The 19490-nt window shown below is 40.3% G+C and overlaps 1 protein-coding gene across 1 annotated transcript in view; it reads left to right on the top strand.

The window, feature by feature from the left end:
• The window catches only part of GABBR2 (gamma-aminobutyric acid type B receptor subunit 2), a 248965-nt gene that overhangs the window by 79980 nt on the left and 149495 nt on the right, over positions 1–19490 (top strand). Inside the window, exon 4 of the mRNA XM_035124845.3 lies at positions 16912–17013. Within this exon, the coding sequence (XP_034980736.1) occupies positions 16912–17013 (102 nt within the window). The remainder of the gene's footprint in view (positions 1–16911; positions 17014–19490) is intronic.

Below are 19490 nucleotides of genomic sequence, written 5' to 3'. Positions count from 1 at the left end.
GGCAGCTGCCTCTGGCTTAGTCCCCAGGAGCAAGTTGAGGAGGACATGACAAGACCTAAAGAGCTATGCAATGAATGGTGGGAGATGCTTATCTTTCATGTCAACATGGTCACCTTTTATTATTTTTAATGCATTCATTATTTGGAATGAGTACATTTTTCTTTTTGGAGATATGAAAGGCAAAAAGCACGAGTTGCAGTTATGTTGTTGTTGCTATTATTATTATTATTATTATTATTATTATTATTATTATTATTATTATTATATTTTTACCCCGCTGTTTTCCCTGATGGCGCTCAATTTGGCTTACAGATAAAAATAAGAACTGCTAAAAGCAGAGAAAAATATATATGAAGCAATTAAACATTGGTAGAATTAAAACTATATACATATATAGAATCTATTAAATCCATACCAATGATCATAATAAATAGCCAGCGCAACTGTTGTAGTTGGCTCTCTATAGTTCACAATTTGTACAAGAAATCCAATCATGTGCAAAGTTGGCTTGGAGAAGAGGTGAAACATGGTTCTTTTTAATGTTATTTAGAGCATTTGTATGCTTCACTTGTTATTATTTATTAAATTTGTATATCACCCTACACCTGAAGATCACATAAAAATGCAAAATGAGAACACAAAATACATAATAAAGCAAAATCGGAAACAAACCAATAACTCTCCTTCACACAAACACATTTAAAAGGCCATAGAATTTTAAATGCCTGCTTACAGAGAAATGTTTTTTTGCCTGGTGCCTAAAGATATGTAAAAAAAGGTGCCAGGCAAAGCCTCCTTAGGGAGAGCATTCCGCAAATGGGGAGCCACTGCAGAAAAGGCCCATTCACATGCTGCCACCCTCCGGACATCTTGAGGAGGAGGCACAGAAAGGAAGACCTCAGATGATGATTGCAGGGTCCGGGTTGGTTCATATGGGGAGAGGTGGTCCTTGAGGTATTGCAAGCAGACCAGAATAATAAAAACAATAACAAAAATGCAAAACATTATATGAAGTAATAGAAATACAAAATAACAAAAGTTTTAAAAGCAGAAAAAACCATAAAACCAGTATAAAAAGCAATAAAATCGACTGCTGAACAACTCAAATATTACAAATATCTCTGTATTTGCACCTCCCTCACCTTTTAGAAGAAGGGACCCAGGTGGCGCTGTGGTTAAACCACTGAGCCTAGGGCTTGCTGATCAGAAGGTCGGCCCTGTGATGGGGTGAGCTCCCGTTGCTTGGTCCCAGCTCCTGCCAACCTAGCAGATCGAAAGCATGTCAAAATGCAAGTAGATAAATAGGAACCGCTACAGCGGGAAGGTAAACGGCGTTTCCATGTGCTGCTCTGGTTCGCCAGAAGCGGCTTTGTCATGCTGGTCACATGACCTGGAAGCTGTAAGCCGGCTCCCTCGGCCAATAATGCAAGATGAGCGCGCAACCCCAGAGGCGGTCACGACTGGACCTAATGGTCAGGGGTCCCTTTACCTTTACCACCTTTTAGAAGAGGACATTCCTTCATCAAGGTGTCGCCACTGAAAAGATCTTCTCCTTGATCACCACATAGCTATTTCCTCCCTGCTCCCCGGGATAAGATACGTACTTTGAGGAGGGCCTCTGAAGTAGATATTGTATTTATGTTTTCATTTATTCAATTAAATTAATCACAATATCTGTAAACCCACTTTTACGGGAAATAGAACAATTCCCAATTCCAAAGAAGGGGAGTGCCAAAGAATGCTCCAACTACCGCACAATTGCGCTCATTTCACACGCTAGCAAGGTTATGCTTAAAATTCTACAAGGCAGGCTTAGGCAGTATGTGGACCGAGAACTCCCAGAAGTGCAAGCTGGATTTCGAAGGGGCAGAGGAACCAGAGACCAAATAGCAAACATGCGCTGGATTATGGAGAAAGCTAGAGAGTTCCAGAAAAACGTCTACTTCTGCTTCATTGACTATGCAAAAGCCTTTGACTGTGTCGACCACAGCAAACTATGGCAAGTTCTTAAAGAAATGGGAGTGCCTGATCACCTCATCTGTCTCCTGAGAAATCTCTATGTGGGACAAGAAGCTACAGTTAGAACTGGATATGGAACAACTGATTGGTTCAAAATTGGGAAAGGAGTACGACAAGGTTGTATATTGTCTCCGTGCTTATTTAACTTATATGCAGAATTCATCATGCGAAAGGCTGGACTAGATGAATCCCAAGCCGGAATTAAGATTGCCGGAAGAAATATCAACAACCTCAGATATGCAGATGACACAACCTTGATGGCAGAAAGTGAGGAGGAATTAAAGAACCTTTTAATGAGGGTGAAAGAGGAGAGCGCAAAATATGGTCTGAAGCTCAACATCAAAAAAACCAAGATCATGGCCACTGGTCCCATCACCTCCTGGCAAATAGAAGGGGAAGAAATGGAGGCAGTGAGAGATTTTACTTTCTTGGGCTCCTTGATCACTGCAGATGGTGACAGCAGTCACGAAATTAAAAGACGCCTGCTTCTTGGGAGAAAAGCAATGACAAACCTAGACAGCATCTTAAAAAGCAGAGACATCACCTTGCCGACAAAGGTCCGTATAGTTAAAGCTATGGTTTTCCCAGTAGTGATGTATGGAAGTGAGAGCTGGACCATCAAGAAGGCTGATTGCCGAAGAATTGATGCTTTTGAATTATGGTGCTGGAGGAGACTCTTGAGAGTCCCATGGACTGCAAGAAGATCAAACCTATCCATTCTTAAGGAAATCAGCCCTGAGTGCTCCCTGGAAGGACAGATCGTGAAGCTGAGGCTCCAATACTTTGGCCACCTCATGAGAAGAGAAGAATCCTTGGAAAAGACCTTGATGTTGGGAAAGATGGAGGGCACTAGGAGAAGAGGACGACAGAGGACGAGATGGTTGGACAGTGTTCTCGAAGCTACGAACATGAGTTTGACCAAACTGCGGGAGGCAGTGCAAGACAGGAGTGCCTGGCGTGCTATGGTCCATGGGGTCACGAAGAGTCGGACACGACTAAACGACTAAACAACAACAGAACAAGGTGGCACACAACACACTTGATAAATATTAGGCAGATGTAAAGTGTCTTGGTGGCCAATTGGAGCAGCAGAATCACATCTGTAACGTAGGCATACCTAGTTGTGAGTGCTATTCAGAGCATTCCAAACAGTCAGAAATATGAGAGTATCCATGGATTGGTCATTTTATAATAATATGTTTAAAACAGGAAGCCAAAGCATGAAACTTAGAGCATTGGCTTCTCTAATGTGATAGCATCTTCTAAACTGAGTTCAGTCAAAAGATGCTCAGGTACAGGTACAATGGTGGACTTTGTGAATGTAGAGCTGTTTGCATGCACTGGGAGGAATTGCATATGCTGAACAGATGGTCATTGTGGTCAATTTTGGCAGAGTGATCACTACTTGTTTTTTTGGGGGGGTATGCATTCAGTCTTTGCTTTGCCTCCACCTGTTTGTGCTTTTAAAAGATGATTACTCCCAGCATCTGTTAGCCTGACTCATGTAAGCAGTCCAGAGGCTGAATGTGTATTTCTTTTACCCACTCGGCAGAACTATTTCGCATGTATTGCTGTAAGGCCTGGTTTTCTGGAAACAGGTGGTCAAGCAGACATGTGGAGATGCCCAATTGGAAAGCACCTTGGTCTGTGCCTCAGGGATGTACTGCTCAGTCTGAGGAACCATGCTAGAGTTAATAGCTTTAGCAGACCAGTTGTCATGCTGTGTCACATGATCTCTGCTATAATATTATCCTCTAGCCTGCTTGGACAGGGGGAACATTCGACAAGATTTTCCAAGGTTGTGGTTCGAACTACTCTTCAGTTAACACAACAGGATTCTGGTCTAAAAATGTTGATAATAGGCATTCTTATGTTGATTAAGCCAACTCTTTTTATAGCCTGTCTTAAATTAAACACCACCTCAATGAAGTAGATTGCAATTTGTGCCTATTTTAAATAATGGTCTCGCTGAAACTGAACAAGAGCCAAACTGTAGCAAGAATAACATGGAACAAAATTAGTTCTCTGTACTTGACCACTAATCAGCCTCACTGAGGGAGAATCAACACATATTGAAAAAAAGCAGAATTGATCCAAGCTTGAAAGCTTGCATTGGATATTACACTAATTGGCAGGAGCAAACTTTGTTTGTAATTAAAAGCTTATTTCCTTGCTTCACCTTTTCACCTTACCGCCTGATCTTAAAAATGCTTATTTAGAATTAAGCCCCATTGGTGCATACTTACTAGAAAAGGTGATTAGGGTTGCCACCTTAATGTCTTTTAAGGGATATCTACAACACAGACATAAACTGCTTTCATAGTTATTTTCTTTCTCCAGGGAACCCTGGGAACTGTGTCTGCTCAAGCTTGTGGAACAACTTACTATTTTTGTTTTTTATTTTAACAGAATTGTGTTATTGTCATCAAACTAAAATGACCAGGAAGTGATTTATTTACTTGCAATAGCAAAGTTCTACTTAACAATAAAGGTTTTTTTAGCATTTAGACTTGTAAAAAAATAAATGAACAATAAATTTTCACTAAAGGTAGATAGAACTTATGCATTGCATCCCTACTGTGCATCTTTCTGCTTAAGAGTATGGAAAAGAAAAGACCTTTGCTTGAGATATTGGAAGCCACGTGGTTCCGGTTTCCGCCTGCAGGAATGGCGGACCTGTTTTCCATCTCTCTGACCTTCGTAAGGAATTTGGCGGTTGCTAGGGGAGTAAATGGCAACCCCCTACCCTCTCCGGGGGTTACGGAGAGGGGCCGCTGGCCCGCGATGCCCCCTGACCCACTCCGACTGTTTTTGGAGTGGGGGGAGCTTGGGCTGAGCACTTACGAGGGCCAGGACTCCCGGACGCTAATCTGCATGGCGGGGATTTCCATGGTTAAAGAAGATAATTAGGCTTAAATCTATGGACATACTTCAGAAGGAGGGGAAGAAGCACTGTTTACTGCTGAGAAATTTATGCTGCTGAAAGGAGAGGAGTCAAAGATTGCACTGCATCTGGAAGAAGGATTGATGGGGACGGAGCGATAAGGGAAGTGAGTTTTTATTTTTTTTTTCCTTCATATTGCTGCATCGTACCTTCCCGGACGCGATGTCCTGGCTTGTTTGGAGTGAAAGAGAAGCAAAAGACTGTGTGAGTTGAACTTTATAACTGTTGTTACTGAACATATTTTTTTAAAGATGTGGAGTTGCCGATGAGAAAAGCCTCCCCCTAGTCGGGCGGAAGGGGTTCTGGACGCGCTCGGAGGATTTATGAGTTGTGACGCACTTTAAATTGGAGCAGCGACCTGAAGCTAAGTTCAGCTATAGGGCAAGGAGATCCATTAATTTACCAAGAGTTTATGGTTTGATGTTTGGGTCTCCTGCCTGAAAAAGCTGTAAATTCTATAATGATCGTGAATCTTCATGGCTATGAGAGAAAGCGAAAGTGATTTGAGCTTTTTGAGATGGCGCTACTTCGGGCTGCTTCGACGCAACAAGGAGCTCCATTAAGAAGATTTATGGGGAGGCTGGACTGATTAACTCACACAGGAGAAAGAACACCTGTGAAACTTGGTTTGATATTTATCTCAGCGGCTGGGAAACAATCGGATGAAAGTGGAAAACATCTATGTGACTGTAAGGGGAAGATCTGGATTATTATGAACTTGGAGGACGATTTGAACTTTAGAAAAAAGACGGCAGTGGACAGTTGCGAGGAATTCCCAATTTCTTGAAGCATGGGAACCCAAATAAAAAATTCTTTAGATGATTTGGCATAACATTCGGTTTGATTGATATATATATGTGTATAATTTGAAATATTGAATGTGATATAATTGGTTTTAATTGGAAAATTAATAAAAATATTTTTTTTTAAAAAAAAGAGATATTGGAAGCCACTACCACTCACAGTGTAGTACATATGGCAGCTAAGTTTTTCTTCATTTTCAAAAATTGAAACTTTTTTAAATGTGCAAACTATAGCTTCCCCTTGTCCTAAATATAAAGCATAGTATATATGAAAGCATAGTATATATGATTGAAATGACATGAATCAAGCTGTTGAGAAACAGTTATAAAAATGCATATTAATGGATACTTTTGTTTCTAGAAAACAAAAGTTCCCAATTTTTTGTGTACATTTCTGATGTTTTCTGTATTAACATCAACGTTGTGCTCAGTATTAACTATTGCAATGTGCCCTATCGTAATTATTCAGGCCTTAATTGTAAGCATTCTTTAAATCGGGCTGGATTATTGGAATTTAACCCCCTTTTTTGTAAATCTCATATTAGAGAATAATACAAATCAAATACGTGGTGTACAGCTTTAAAGAGTTAGTGGCATACAGTGATAATATGTTCTTTATATGACTCAAAGTAAATCTTTCTAAAATAATGTAATGCCTCCATGTTTGTTTTAGAATATACAATAGCATTTAGTCATTAATAGGGTGTGAAATATGCAAGTGTTGAGACATTATATTTAAGAGTTGGCCTCAGTTTATGATGAGAAAGTGTGGGTAGGGTTCTCATCTATCCCCCCCCCCAAAAAAAAATGCAGCTTGAAAAATTGCCATTTGTCAATGAAGCATTAAGTAACATGCAGTGCAGTCTTATACGTGTTTACTCTGAGTTAGGTTTGTCAGTACTCAGTGGGGCTTACTCTCATGTAAGTGTGTTGCAGCCTTTCAGCATGATCTGTCTAAGGACAATAACACATTGAACTTGGCCCAGTTAGAAAACAGCAACAACTGCAGATCTCTGAGCCAGAGGTGTTATGTGTTGACAGGGTCAGGGAGAGTTTATAGTGCATTCCAGGAAACATGCAAAACACTTGAAAAATCAGAATTTACTCAGGTTTTCTGGAAACCAAGCTCAAAAGAAGGTGACTTGGCTTTAAGAAGCCATAGCTCAGTTATAGCTTAATCCTAACCCTGCCTATTCAGAAGCAAGTCCTATTGAATTCAATAGGTGTGTCGGGGTAGAACTGTAGCCTTAGCCTCTTTAATCTAGCTGACCAACTTTTCCTTTTCCTTTTTTACACTGAGGGACACATTCCACCTTAGTCAACCACCTGGGGGGTGTCTAGGTGAGGGAGAAAAATTTGATTGTGGGCCCCAGAGTTGGCTTCCTCTGATATAATACCAAGTACATTCAACTTCTTGCAATTCTAGAGTTCAGTCCCTCAACTGAGCTAATGCTGTTGAATTTACTAGAGCGGAAGTTCTCAAATTTCTTTCCCTTATGGACCACTTGGAAATTTCTTAGGGTCTTGGAGGACCACTTAATGGTTTTTCTGCCCGTTGTAGCAATTGAAAGGAACTGTGTGGTTTTTAGCTACATTTGCAATGCTTCTTTTATTTTTTATATGTTGTATTTAATTATATTTTTATTATAATAGAATAAAATGCAAAAGAAGGAGAAAAAATGCAACCTCTGGACTAGAGCATTTTAGCCAATACGAGAGAGAGAGAGAGAGAGAGAAACCGGCCATGTTTAAGTTTCATTGAATGCAGTGGGTCTTAATTGCGCAGTTAAATGATGAAGTCTCATTGATTTCAGTATTATTAGACAACTGGATGGATTACTGCAATAATCAAGAAAATGAAAGTCTAAGAAATAATAAATTATGTTGGACGTATTAAAATGGAAGTCAAACGATTTATTTCTCTTTTGTCTCTTACTGCTTCTGTTCTTTTAAAACCTAACCTCTCATTGCTTCAAAAAGAAAGAAAGAAACCCCCAGAATTTAGTGTCCCAATGTTTTCATTTGAAGGCATAATGTAAGGTAGATGCTGTCAAGTTGTTTGCATTTATTTGGTTTCTTTTTTAATTAGTCTAATCAAGTCAGGCTTTGTGTTGTGGTCATACTGGCATGTTTTCTTTCCTGGACAAGGAGAGGCAGACTCCTGCTTTGTATGTTCTTTTTGCCCCTCAGCTTGCATGCAGTTTATATATATATATAAAAAGAGCAGCAACCAAATTACTTATGAGTAAGTACTCACTGAGGTCTACTGCAGTCTTCTTTCTATCAAGCGAATCCCCTTGTGATAGCTCAAGTTGATTAGAGTGTGGTCCTGATAACATCCAGGTTGAAGGTTCGATCCCCATATGGGACAGCAGCATATTTCTGCATTACAGGGGTTTGGACTAGATGATCCTCAGGGTCTCTTCCAACTCTGATTTTATGATTCTAAGGCCTCCAGCTTGCTGTATGAAATCAGGGTCAGCATCAGGACCTGGCACCTGTCAGCAGGGCCCATGGCTGGTGCCTGCCTTGGGTCCCCTTAATATTTCTCTCTGTCCCAAGCAGCTACACCTGCCCAATCTTTTAATTTGCTCCCAACCTAGAATTGGTCTGGGCCATGGTGGGAAATTGAAAAGGTGTGGCTAGATCCAGCCTGTCATCGCTGCTTTATAGCATGGTCACTGAAGAACTGTTGGTGGTGGTTGTTGTTTTAAAAAACAAAATTCTTGATTTGTACATTCTACCTGGAAATAACTTGTTGTTGTTGTTTAGTCATTTAGTCGTGTCCGACTCTTCATGACCCCATGGACCATAGCACGCCAGGCACTCCTGTCTTCCACTGCCTCCCACAGTTTGGTCAAACTCATGTTCGTAGCTTCGAGAACACTGTCCAACCATCTCGAAATAACTATTCAAATGTTAATTTGCCACAACTTCTTAGATTTATTGCTTTAAATAACAGTTCAAATGTTAGTAAATCTGCAACGTGTTCTGTAGTGAAATATTAGATTTTTAAATCAGCAGCAACAATCCGAAACCTAATTTTCTACCTAAATGGTCAGCCAGTTCCTCTGATGGTCAGCTTCATACTGTTTGGCAGCTGCCTGGAAAGCAGGGCTTTCAGGAGCTCGCTTTTTATGGTGTTTCCATAAAAATGGTATTTCCACTTTCCTTGTGCAGAAGACTCTCTAGGGGATACACCAGAGCCAGCCTACCGCCTACCCATGCTGTGGCAGAAGTGCAGCGGGTGTGCTAGCAGAATCCAGTGCCAGGTTTTCTGCTAGCAGAATAGGGTTCTCCTTCCTCCCTTCCCTGCACCCTCCCCCATTTCTTTCCCCAAGTCTGCTCTGGCAGGTTTGGAGAACACCGCAGAACAGTGCATGAGGGAAGAGTATGCTTGCACTGATGGAACGATTGTATTACCGCAACGTTGAATTCCACCCAGAGATAGAAAAACATCGTGTTATATTGGCACACAGATAAGTACAGTGGTACTTCGGTTTATGAACACAATTGGTTCCGGAAGTCTGTTCATAAACTGAAGCGTTCATAAACTGAAGCGAACTTTCCCATTGAAAGTAATGGATAGTGGATTAATCCGTTCCAGATGGGTCCGCGGCGTTCGTAAACCGAAAATTTGTAAGCCGAGGTGTTCATAAACCGAGGTCCCACTGTACAGAAACAGAGCACTCTATGCCTTTGTGGGGTCTCCAATCCAGCTTGGTATCACTGACATTGAAAACTTACCTTGACACACAGGAAAGGTGCCTTACTATTGTACCTCACTATTTGGCCCACACATAGAGCCAACATCGCTCCCGACTGGATACCCTGTTTGTTAGCCACTTGCAGAACTCAAGTCTTGTTTCTGTTTTGTGGACACACATTTCAGCTTCCAGGACTGTTTCCTTCCCACAGGGAAGTGGTAGCTTTTAGACACCAATCACCAAAAGCCCTCAATGCACATTTAAGCAAGCAGCTTCTAGTCATCAATGCCCCTTTAAAAAGCCCCATCATTTAACAATTAAATGAAAGCCAAGAGAATCCTGTGCTATTCAAGTGTGGGTAAGAAAGTGATGGTGATTGCTCTGTATTCTGGTATCTTCCTAAAGATGAGGCCAGAATACCATGGGGCTCCAGACACATGGAAACTGCCCCCATGCTGCTCTGGTGATGAATGAATCAGTCTTGATTCTGCAGACTTCCTGCTTCTTTAGGTACTTTACATTTTTCCTTTTGTCTAAGAAGCTGCTCTTCAAATCCCCTTTTTGGGTGTCTAATTATAGTTTTGCGTTTATGAAGGGTTTTTTATTACTACATTCCTGGAGCATGTCTTTGTCTGCTATGAATGTTTGGCTTCCCTCCAGTGCTTGACACAGAAGTTTCTTTGAACCATTTCTAATTCTTATGTGCCAGCACCCCAGCTTCTTACTCGTTTTGTGTAGGTCTCATTGTTCCTTTACAAGCATTGTATTCTACAGAATGTTCCCCATTTTTTAAAAAAAACCACCTAAATCTTTCCTTTCTTCCTTGTGAGAAGAGTTGCCAGGAGGTGTGGCTCGTTCTTTTGTTTGTTTATGTATTTCCACCCCACTTTTCCTAAAGTCAAAGTGGGTAACAGAATAAAATACAAATGAATTGCTAACCATTTAGGCCTTTACAGGTGAGCAGCAGCAATTCTGATTGTGCCCAGAAATGAGGTGGTGAGCATTGAAGCTCTTTACAAACTAGCGAGATATGGCTGATGTAGCCAAAGCCTGTTAGCAACTAGGCAGCTACATTTTGCACTAGGTTAAGTTTCCTGGATATTTCAAAAGCAGACCCATATTAAACAAAGTACAGTAGTCTAATCTGGAGATTACCAGAGCATGAATAATTGTGCCATGGCTAATTCTGTGCTGAATCCAGCCAAATCCAATAGATGTTATACAGAAATGATTATATTACACGATAGCCCATTTTTAAATGGAAAAGGTGACATCCAGAGGGGGTGATTGGAAAAAGTTTTCCAATACTATTACTTCCCTACTTCAGATATTGACACAAGAACATATTTATTCATACACCTATTCATGTACATATGTACATACATGTTTACAAATATACCGTAGTTATTAAATTGTGTAATATGCCTTGAAACCAGCTCCCTAGTTGACAAGTACAGATATTATAATTGCAGCTGAAATCAGCGAATTAATATTTTCTTCATCAGAACCTTGCAGATACTTCATTTACCCCATGGCATGACACTCTATTATTTCCTTTTTTTAATCCCTAAAAAACCTTTTGAACTTTGTGATTCTGAAAACAGTGTTGAACTGATGACAACATCTGCAACAGGAACTTACCAGTTCCTGCAAAAATCTTTAAGCTATCCCAACCATCCTTTGTGTGCATGAAAAGCTACCCCCCCCCTCCCAGAAGGACTATTTGAATGGAAGAAATGACTAATGGAAGGAATGGTTAACCTTTTCCTCACTGCAAACTACTCAGTGGCTTCTCTCCTGCATGGGTTTCTATACCTTATTTTTAGATCCAACCACATTTTACAGAGTTTCAAGGCATTTTAAAAGGTAAAGGTAAAGGGACCCCTGACCATTTGGTCCAGAAGGCATTTTACATAATCTTAATTCCTTGACCTCAACTGCAATTACAATCCATGGACTGTAAACTAGGGAGCTGTCCACGGTGCTGAAGGGAGGCATTTTTCAAGCAAAAATGTCCTGTTTTCCATCTCTTGCTTCCATATTGCCTGGAACTTTAGAGACAGATCACCATTCTTCCCTTCCCCACCATCATGTAGAAACTACCTCACTGCATGTTAGGATTCCTGAGAAGAGAGCTGGAATTAGACGATTCCCACTTGCTCCCCTTTTCCATGCAAGGCAGGGGCAGAGCTACCTGGTTCTCCTCCCTTCCTCTTTCCAACATGTTCTAACCTCCTCCATACCTAGAAAGAGGGAGCCTGCAGGAAGGTCAGGTGTCTTCCTTTTTCTCTCCTTTCAAGAATGCCAGAGCTGGAGCTCCCTAACCCCAGAATACCTCAGATGTGTGAGCTTTAGGCCACTCTGTTTCAAACATTCAAACTCAGCATGATAACCACTGTGCCACATCTTGGTTCTTGCAACTTGTCAAAGAGGGCTTTTTAGATCAGTCATTTTACATTTTCCCTGCTAGGCATCTCTGTAGATGAAGCACTCTTATAGGGAAAGCACAGCCAATGAGTTGTCTGGTCACTTCCTGGTTGCTAGCCAATAGGGATCTGCTTTGAGCTTTTTAAAGGAAAAGCAGGAGAATTAAAATAAGCCTGAGGTTTGTGAATGCTTCGTTATTTGTATCTTCCTACTTCATGTGGTTTTGTACGGAGCTTGATAAATCCCTGAAGTCCTTTAGTGCATTCCTCCTTGCAGAACAGAGTACTATCATTGTTTTGCAGCACTTGGCTATAGATAATGGATCATGCAGGGTATAGTTTAAGCAGAGACACCATTGTTTGGATCCCCAAATGCCATCTTATTTTAATTTCAAGAATGGCAGTGAAAGCAAAAGCCGTTTTCACTGTGTTCTGTTTGGTCCACACTTTGGAATCATTAACTCTCTGGATTTTTTTTTAATGTGCCTGGTTTACAGGTTGTTCTTTAAATAGAACACTGAACTTCAAAGATGTTAACAGATAAAAAAACTTCAAAGACTCTTTTTGTCAGATAAAAAAGAATAATACCAAGCTCATAACTGATCCCTGTACTTAGAACGTCTATGTCTGGCTTTGTGCTGTATTGATACTGATGAACTAAGATTTCTTTTAAAATAAAAATTAGTTAATTCAGTCTCTATACATGTAAAAATATCTTTTGTTGTATCCATTTCCACCAACCCCCCCGTCTCCCCTTTTTGTGATTCTTTTCTCTTGTATGTAATCTGCTGCTGCTGACAGGTTTGGAAAATCCAGTGCTCCTTCTATATTTCATGTTGATTCCTTCCCATTTGGGGCACCACTGTGTTCTCTGCCACCCTGGGTCTATGCCCAACGACTGTGCCATTCTGTGTCACTACTTTGCAATCCTGTTGACGTCAGTGCCTCTCTTTTTGTAATAAAGTAAAAAATCTGATCCAGCATTTCTATTTTTATATCTTAACTCTTAGCGTATAGACAATAGATAGTGCTTATAGTTCTAGGGCTTTGTCATGCACTGTAATTATAAAAAGTCACATGCCTGAAAGAAAATACAAATTTGCTTGCTTACAATTTTAGATTCAAAGCACCCTTCCTACTGACATACTTCTTTATTAATCCCAGAAACTATAATCCCTTCCTCTCAGATGTGTATACATTGCAGCTATATATTTTTAAAGAGTCCATTTTATTTATTTATTTCTTTAATAAATTTGAGGAATCTGGCAGAAAACATTTCTTTCTTTTTAAGAAAAGAACTTTGCATAGGAATCATTAATGGAGAAAACCTCAGCAAATTTATGATTGTACCAGCCATCTGCTCTGTCCAGTTCTCATTCATTATGAATCTCTGATGATCAACATCTGGTGGGATTATGCCCTCCCCCCCCCATTCACACACACACACACACACACACACACACACACACACACACACCGGGAACAAAGGATTTATCCAGCAGTACTTACATGCAGCTCTGGTTCACTGGGGAGTCACTGATAATATGATGAAACAATAAATGTTATTGGAATTGTGGATTTTAGCTTGGAACTAGCAATATAAGCATTAGCTGTTGGAGAAATGCTTTAGCTTTCATATGGAATCAGTGTTGCTAATGTAGGCTAATTACTAGCAAGTTATCAACAAGTGAGCCATTTTATCACCATTCATTATACTTAAAGGTTAAGGGACCCCTGACCATTAAGTCCAGTCGCGGACGACTCTGGGGTTGCGGCGCTCATCTCGCTTTACTGGCTGGTGTTTGTCCGCAGACAGCTTCCAAGTCATGTGGCCAGCATGACTAAGTCGCTTCTGGCAAACCAGAGCAGTGCACGGAAACGCCGTTTACCTTCCCGCCAGAGTGGTACCTATTTATCTACTTGCACTTGCTTTCGAACTGTCACGGGGATTCAAACTGCCGACCTTCTGATCAGCAAGCCCTAGGCTCTGTGGTTTACGTAACTTCTATTAGAGCCATGCCCCTTTGGCAAGCTTACTAGGTGCAGAAATGATGGTCCTGCTAGGCTATATATCACACAAAACTGAATTAATAATAACTGATAAATAATTTTAATTGGGAAACCATGTAAGAGATAAGGTGGTTAATGACCTGAAGTTAGCAAAACCTGAACCCTCTTTGTGGTGACTATCTGGAGCTTTCGTTTGGAAAGAGCACATAAGCCTTTAGAACTATTTGGTGTTGGAGGAGAAGCTGCTATTTTCATCTCTCACAATAAGGGACACTTCTCCAGCTATGGTAGGATGTCCTGTCTCCCACCCAAAGCACACAGACAGAGGCTCTTCCTTGTAAATGAGAAACGTTCTTCATCAGGCAAGTAACAGGTCAGTCACAGTGCTCAGGAGTCATGATACAGGAGTTCTGGAGAAGAGTAAGAAGTTCAGAAACAGATGGAAGCAATGAAGATGTCCCAAGAAGTTTCACCACCCCTTCCACCAGCTTTTAAAGACAGGGCACGTTCACTTGTGATACTCTCTTGCCTTTTGGGAATGTCAAGATTGCATGTGTGATCTCCCATCTGGGAAGGCAGCACCTAGTTTTAGGGGACAAGGCTGCACCCTCCTGTTTTGGGTCTTGTTTAGTCATGGCCATCTTCTGTTCATCTTCCCTCCACAACTGATTAAAGCTCTTTCCAGCCTCCACTGAGGTCTCTGCTCCACAGAAAGGACAGAGGGGATAGGCGGCAACCCTGCTCCCCCTTCCAAAGCAGCTGAATTTGGGGGTTGAAGAGGGAGGTGCCCCCAGCTCCAACCTAGGTTCCCAGCATCTCCCTTCTGTTTCTTCCTCCTCCTCCAGCATCAGAGCCTTCTAACCCAAGCCTGAACCCAACAATACTGTCAGGATCATGAAAATAACTTCCAGGCATCCTTATTTCCTGGGTGTTACAGTGCTTTGATGGGTCACACATTGATTCTGAGCACTAGTTACCTACCTGAAAAATGCACATTCAGAAGTTGCAGTTGCATGAACTAGCATGACTGGGGGAGCAGATTGTTCCATAGCTCAGAATCCTCACAATCAACAAGGGTGTGTTTTGAGGCTGTTCTTAGGCTGACTTTCTGGTAGTCACTTAGAGAGTGGTGTCAGAAAGCTCCCTATCAGTTTTGTGGTGGTGGCAGTGGTGGCAGGGCCTATCATGAATTTGCCTTTGTATGCTAATGTCATTTTGTAGCTTTTTGGATCCAGTATGAATTGGAGACCAGATTTCAATAGTGATGAATAGAATTGATTCTGCAACAGTGGAAATACTGGAACAGAGCTGTGCACAGATTGTACTATTGTGGGCATGTTAGCTAAGCAGACATTTGCTTGTTTTCCAAGAAGCACTTGACAGTGCAACGGAGACTGGTATGCCAGGGCCCTCTACCCTAGAATGTTTTTAGAATGAAAAAATATTAGAACTGATACTTGCGTTTATGGCCTCTCACTTCTTGTCTTGTCCTGTCCCTTTTCTGCAAAATATTATTTTGATTCTGTCCAGTTTGTCAAAGCTCTAGCAGCTGCTCTTTGCTCTTTCTGCTTTTTACAAATGCTTCGGTCTCCAATTTTCTTGTCATTGTTTTCAGAACACATAACATCTTTACTGTCTAGCTGGTTGACTGTGGACTTAATTTTTCTTTTGTTCCAAAGCCGAGTCTTTGATCCTTCATTGAAGAAATGATGGAAATGCTTCTTTGCATTGCAGTGCATTCCAACAAATTAATTAGTTTTTTCCTGCTGCTACTTCCCTAGTAATAAAAGTGTGGCATTGTCATTCCTTGGACTATAAGGTGGTTCTGTTTATGTGGGAACTTTTGGGACACAATATGCCAGTAAGTTATTTGAAAGGGAGGGTTGGTTACTCTGCTGGTGATTGTCAAAGCTCTTGATTACCCTTCTTGCATGTTGATAGGAAAATAGAGGTTTTATTCACTGCTGTTAGATTGGGAGTCATGTCACTGAATTGGGACCCTGGAGAAAGTGGATCTCAGAAATTCAATATTGATGTATGAGTGCTAATAATCCCAGATGAATTTTGTGAATGGCCCCAAACAGCCGTCCAGACATCCAAGTGAATATCATCATCATCATCATCATCATCATCATCATTTATCGGCTTACATCTGAGGTTTTTGGACATTCAAAAATTTTTCCTGAGATGGTCAGGGTTCACATGTCAATATCAACTTCCATAAAATGTCAGCTAACGGGGAGTAAAGTGCATTTCTTTCTGCTTATGCGTTTAAGAGAAGGGACACTACCTACATTTATATAAACATGGTGTGAGTGTGTGATTGTATAATGAAATTGCTGGACAATACAAATTATTTTATTCTGTTGTGAATCTGTGCTTTTATTAAATAAATAAATTCATTCATTCATTCATTCATTCACAGTTTTGAGTAGCAAGGCTTGAACTGCACCATTACAAGTAGTTTATACTTTCTTTGACTCCCAATTCATTTTATTATTGTTGTTAATTTAAAAAGAATGCACCTGTGTATTTAGTGAGAAGATTGCTCATGGTGCTATACTGTACATGAATGCAATAGAAAAGGATGTATTGCCATCAGTTCAGATGTATTAGAAAATGTGAGGAAACTTTAGAAAGAATGTTCACACTGTAAGATCCAGCTTTGTGTTGCATTTCAGGGGTTCAAGAAGCGTGTTTAGACTTTAGGAGTCAATCAGGGTCTTGCAGATTGAAGATGAACTGCTTTCTTGTGTGGACTGGCTTGTCTGTAACAGCATAGCATGTTATTTTCAGTGTAGCAGATATTACAGTCTCGAGCCTGGAATGCTTGTCAGGAAATCCCCACTCCCACGCTCCATATGATTTAATATAACACCTGTATGGAAGGGTGACCAACTTGGCATCTGTTTGAATCATGCTATGGTGTTGCAAGACAATGGCATTTTCAGTGGTGGGTCTCAATGAATTCATTTTTGCCTTTCCCCCCCAACCTGCAACAGGTACGGAATGATCTGACTGGTGTCCTGTATGGGGAAGATATTGAAATCTCAGACACAGAGAGTTTCTCTAATGATCCCTGCACAAGTGTCAAAAAACTCAAGGTGGGTGCAACTATTATTAAGAAGCAAACTGGGCAGTAGAAAAGAAAATAATCATTGGCAGTAGAATTGGCACTTTGCTAATAAATTATCCATGCAGTGTTGTTTGTAATGAAGAAGTAAATTGTATTGTATAGGATACCGTGTTGTAATGGTGCAAGAATTAATATTGGAGGTAATATAATATTGCATGCATCAAAAGCAGTTGTGGCTCATTTTAAAATGCACTAGCAGAGTCAGATGGAACAAAGTAGAAAAGCTGTGAATGCCACAGTCTCTCACCCTTAAGTTCTTCCTTTCTAAAAGTGCACATCTAAGTTATCAACAAGTGCCAAATAGGAAAAAAATAGTGATGTATCTAGTGTTGGTCTTACACAAAGAAGACCTGCTAAAATTAATAGAACTAAGTTAGTCATTTGTAATATAGAGTGCCATTTATGCATAGGGTTCCTGTTGCTATCTAAGGGAGGGAAATAGTTGAGTTCATTGGTAAATTTCATATTTTTGGCAAAAGTGGGAAACTCATTGGTCCTTGCTTTATAGTATTGGCTTAACATATAAATGCATGTGCCAGAAATATGAGCTGGTTCTACCTTATAAAGTAAGTGGCTTAGTTGGTAAAGCATGAGACTTTTAATTTCAGGGTTGTGGGTTCAAGCCCCATGTTGGGCAAAAGATTCCTGCATTGCAGGGGGCTGGACTTGATGACCCTTGTGGTCCCTTCCAACACTACAATTCTGTGATTCTCTGTGTGTGATGATATGTATCCAACATATACATGCACATGCACTATTTTTCCCTTTCCACAAGATGCAACAGTAAAATCCCACTTTGCACAAGAAAACTAAACATGGGTGATTGCACTTGTGTGATTTGTTAATGTTCTTAATGTCCCCCCCCTCTAGTATCCAACTAACTAATAATCAGAGTAAAGCCACTGGAAATAAATGAACTTAAGTTATTTGCCTTAGTTGAATGCTGCCTTCTGTGCGTGAGATTTTCACTCTGCTGTTTGACTTGCCCACATCTCTGCTATTATCTCTCTTTATGATGTATGCTGCCTAGATGCTGAACAGTAGATTATAATTTTCATGTTTATTACATTAGCCCTTCAGGACTGACCAAAAGTAGTAGGAGATAAAGGTTCCCTGCTAGGAAGCAGATGCTATTCCAGTTGATTGACACTTCATACCTTCTGTGTGAATTGCTGCAGATAAAAAGTAGGGCATACACATCTAAATTCTTAATGCCATCTTTCTATCTTTTTATATTCTGGTCTCCTCAGCAAAAACCAGACATTAATGCATTAGGCGCAGTGTGTACGTCTCGAAAATCTGATGAAATGCATGTTTTTCAGTGACCATACGGAGTGATTTTTTAAAGTAATTCATTCTCGTGTCAAAAATTCTTGATATCTTTATTTTTATTTTTACTGTCTAATAAAGCGCCCTGAACTTAAGTTGCACAGGGAATGGATGTGCAAATGTAGCAATGGAAGCCAAAGACTGCCACTTATTATTTTTTGTATACCTTGAAGCCAGGACTTTCTTTAGTAAAAATTGAGGTACTGCTACTCAAATCTTGATAAAAGTGTCATGGGTGCTGGCACATAAAAGCTGGGCAACAAAAAAATGGTGATGGCAGTACTATTACAAACAAAACAAAACAAAACAAAACAAAACCATTGCTTGAAGCTTTCTAGAGATTTTGAGACATTGTTATTGAGCTGTTGCAGCAGCGAATCTGTTGCTGGTTGGTTGTGGTTCTGCCGCAGCACATGGTGCCACTTCTGGTGGTATAGTATCTGAATCCTAGACTACCCAGGAAGTGCTTGTCGGTGTAAAATAGGAAGCACCATTTTTTCCCCTACAAGAGCATTTCGGTAATATAAGGCATTATAAAGGATGCTGTAGGGACCACCTAAGCCTTTGGACCCCAGGTTAATTAATGGACTCATCTGAAAGAGCACTGTTAGTTGCCCCCCCCCCCATGTTACAGAACCCTGGTTGGCTTTTGCCAGAAGTCAGGCTTTTAGTGTTGTGATTCCTGTGTTGTGAAAGACTCTTCCAGTAAAGATTCAGCAGTTATCTCTAGATGGTCCGAAACTGGAATGACTTATGGAACTCGCTGAAGAATTTGGGAGACCCTGAGTTCAGGGGAATGGGGGTTAAATTTGTTATAATGTGCTTAAATGTTAGTATGATATAAGAATTAATATTTAAATTTATGGAAAGTTCTTTGTAAAAATTTCTAGGCTAAGGGGAGAAACAGAAGATACAAGGAAGGGAAAATAATTTTTGATTTGGATAAATTGATTAATTATTGGTGGAGAATAGATGATATTTTTAGAATAGAATATTCGAGTGTTAATGATAAAATGTGTTAGATTAATTTAAGATATAAGATGAAAACTGCTTAACTGGAATTATAAAATGGACCAGTGAGGGTGGAATTGAGTAAGTCAACAATGTTAAGTAAAC

The sequence above is a fragment of the Zootoca vivipara genome, chromosome 8 (genome assembly GCF_965207765.1).
Source record: "Zootoca vivipara chromosome 8, rZooViv2.hap1.1, whole genome shotgun sequence".
In the NCBI taxonomy this organism is placed as follows: Eukaryota; Metazoa; Chordata; class Lepidosauria; order Squamata; family Lacertidae; genus Zootoca; species Zootoca vivipara.
Note: the sequence above shows the minus strand (reverse complement) of the source record. Positions and strands in the feature narration are given on the sequence as shown.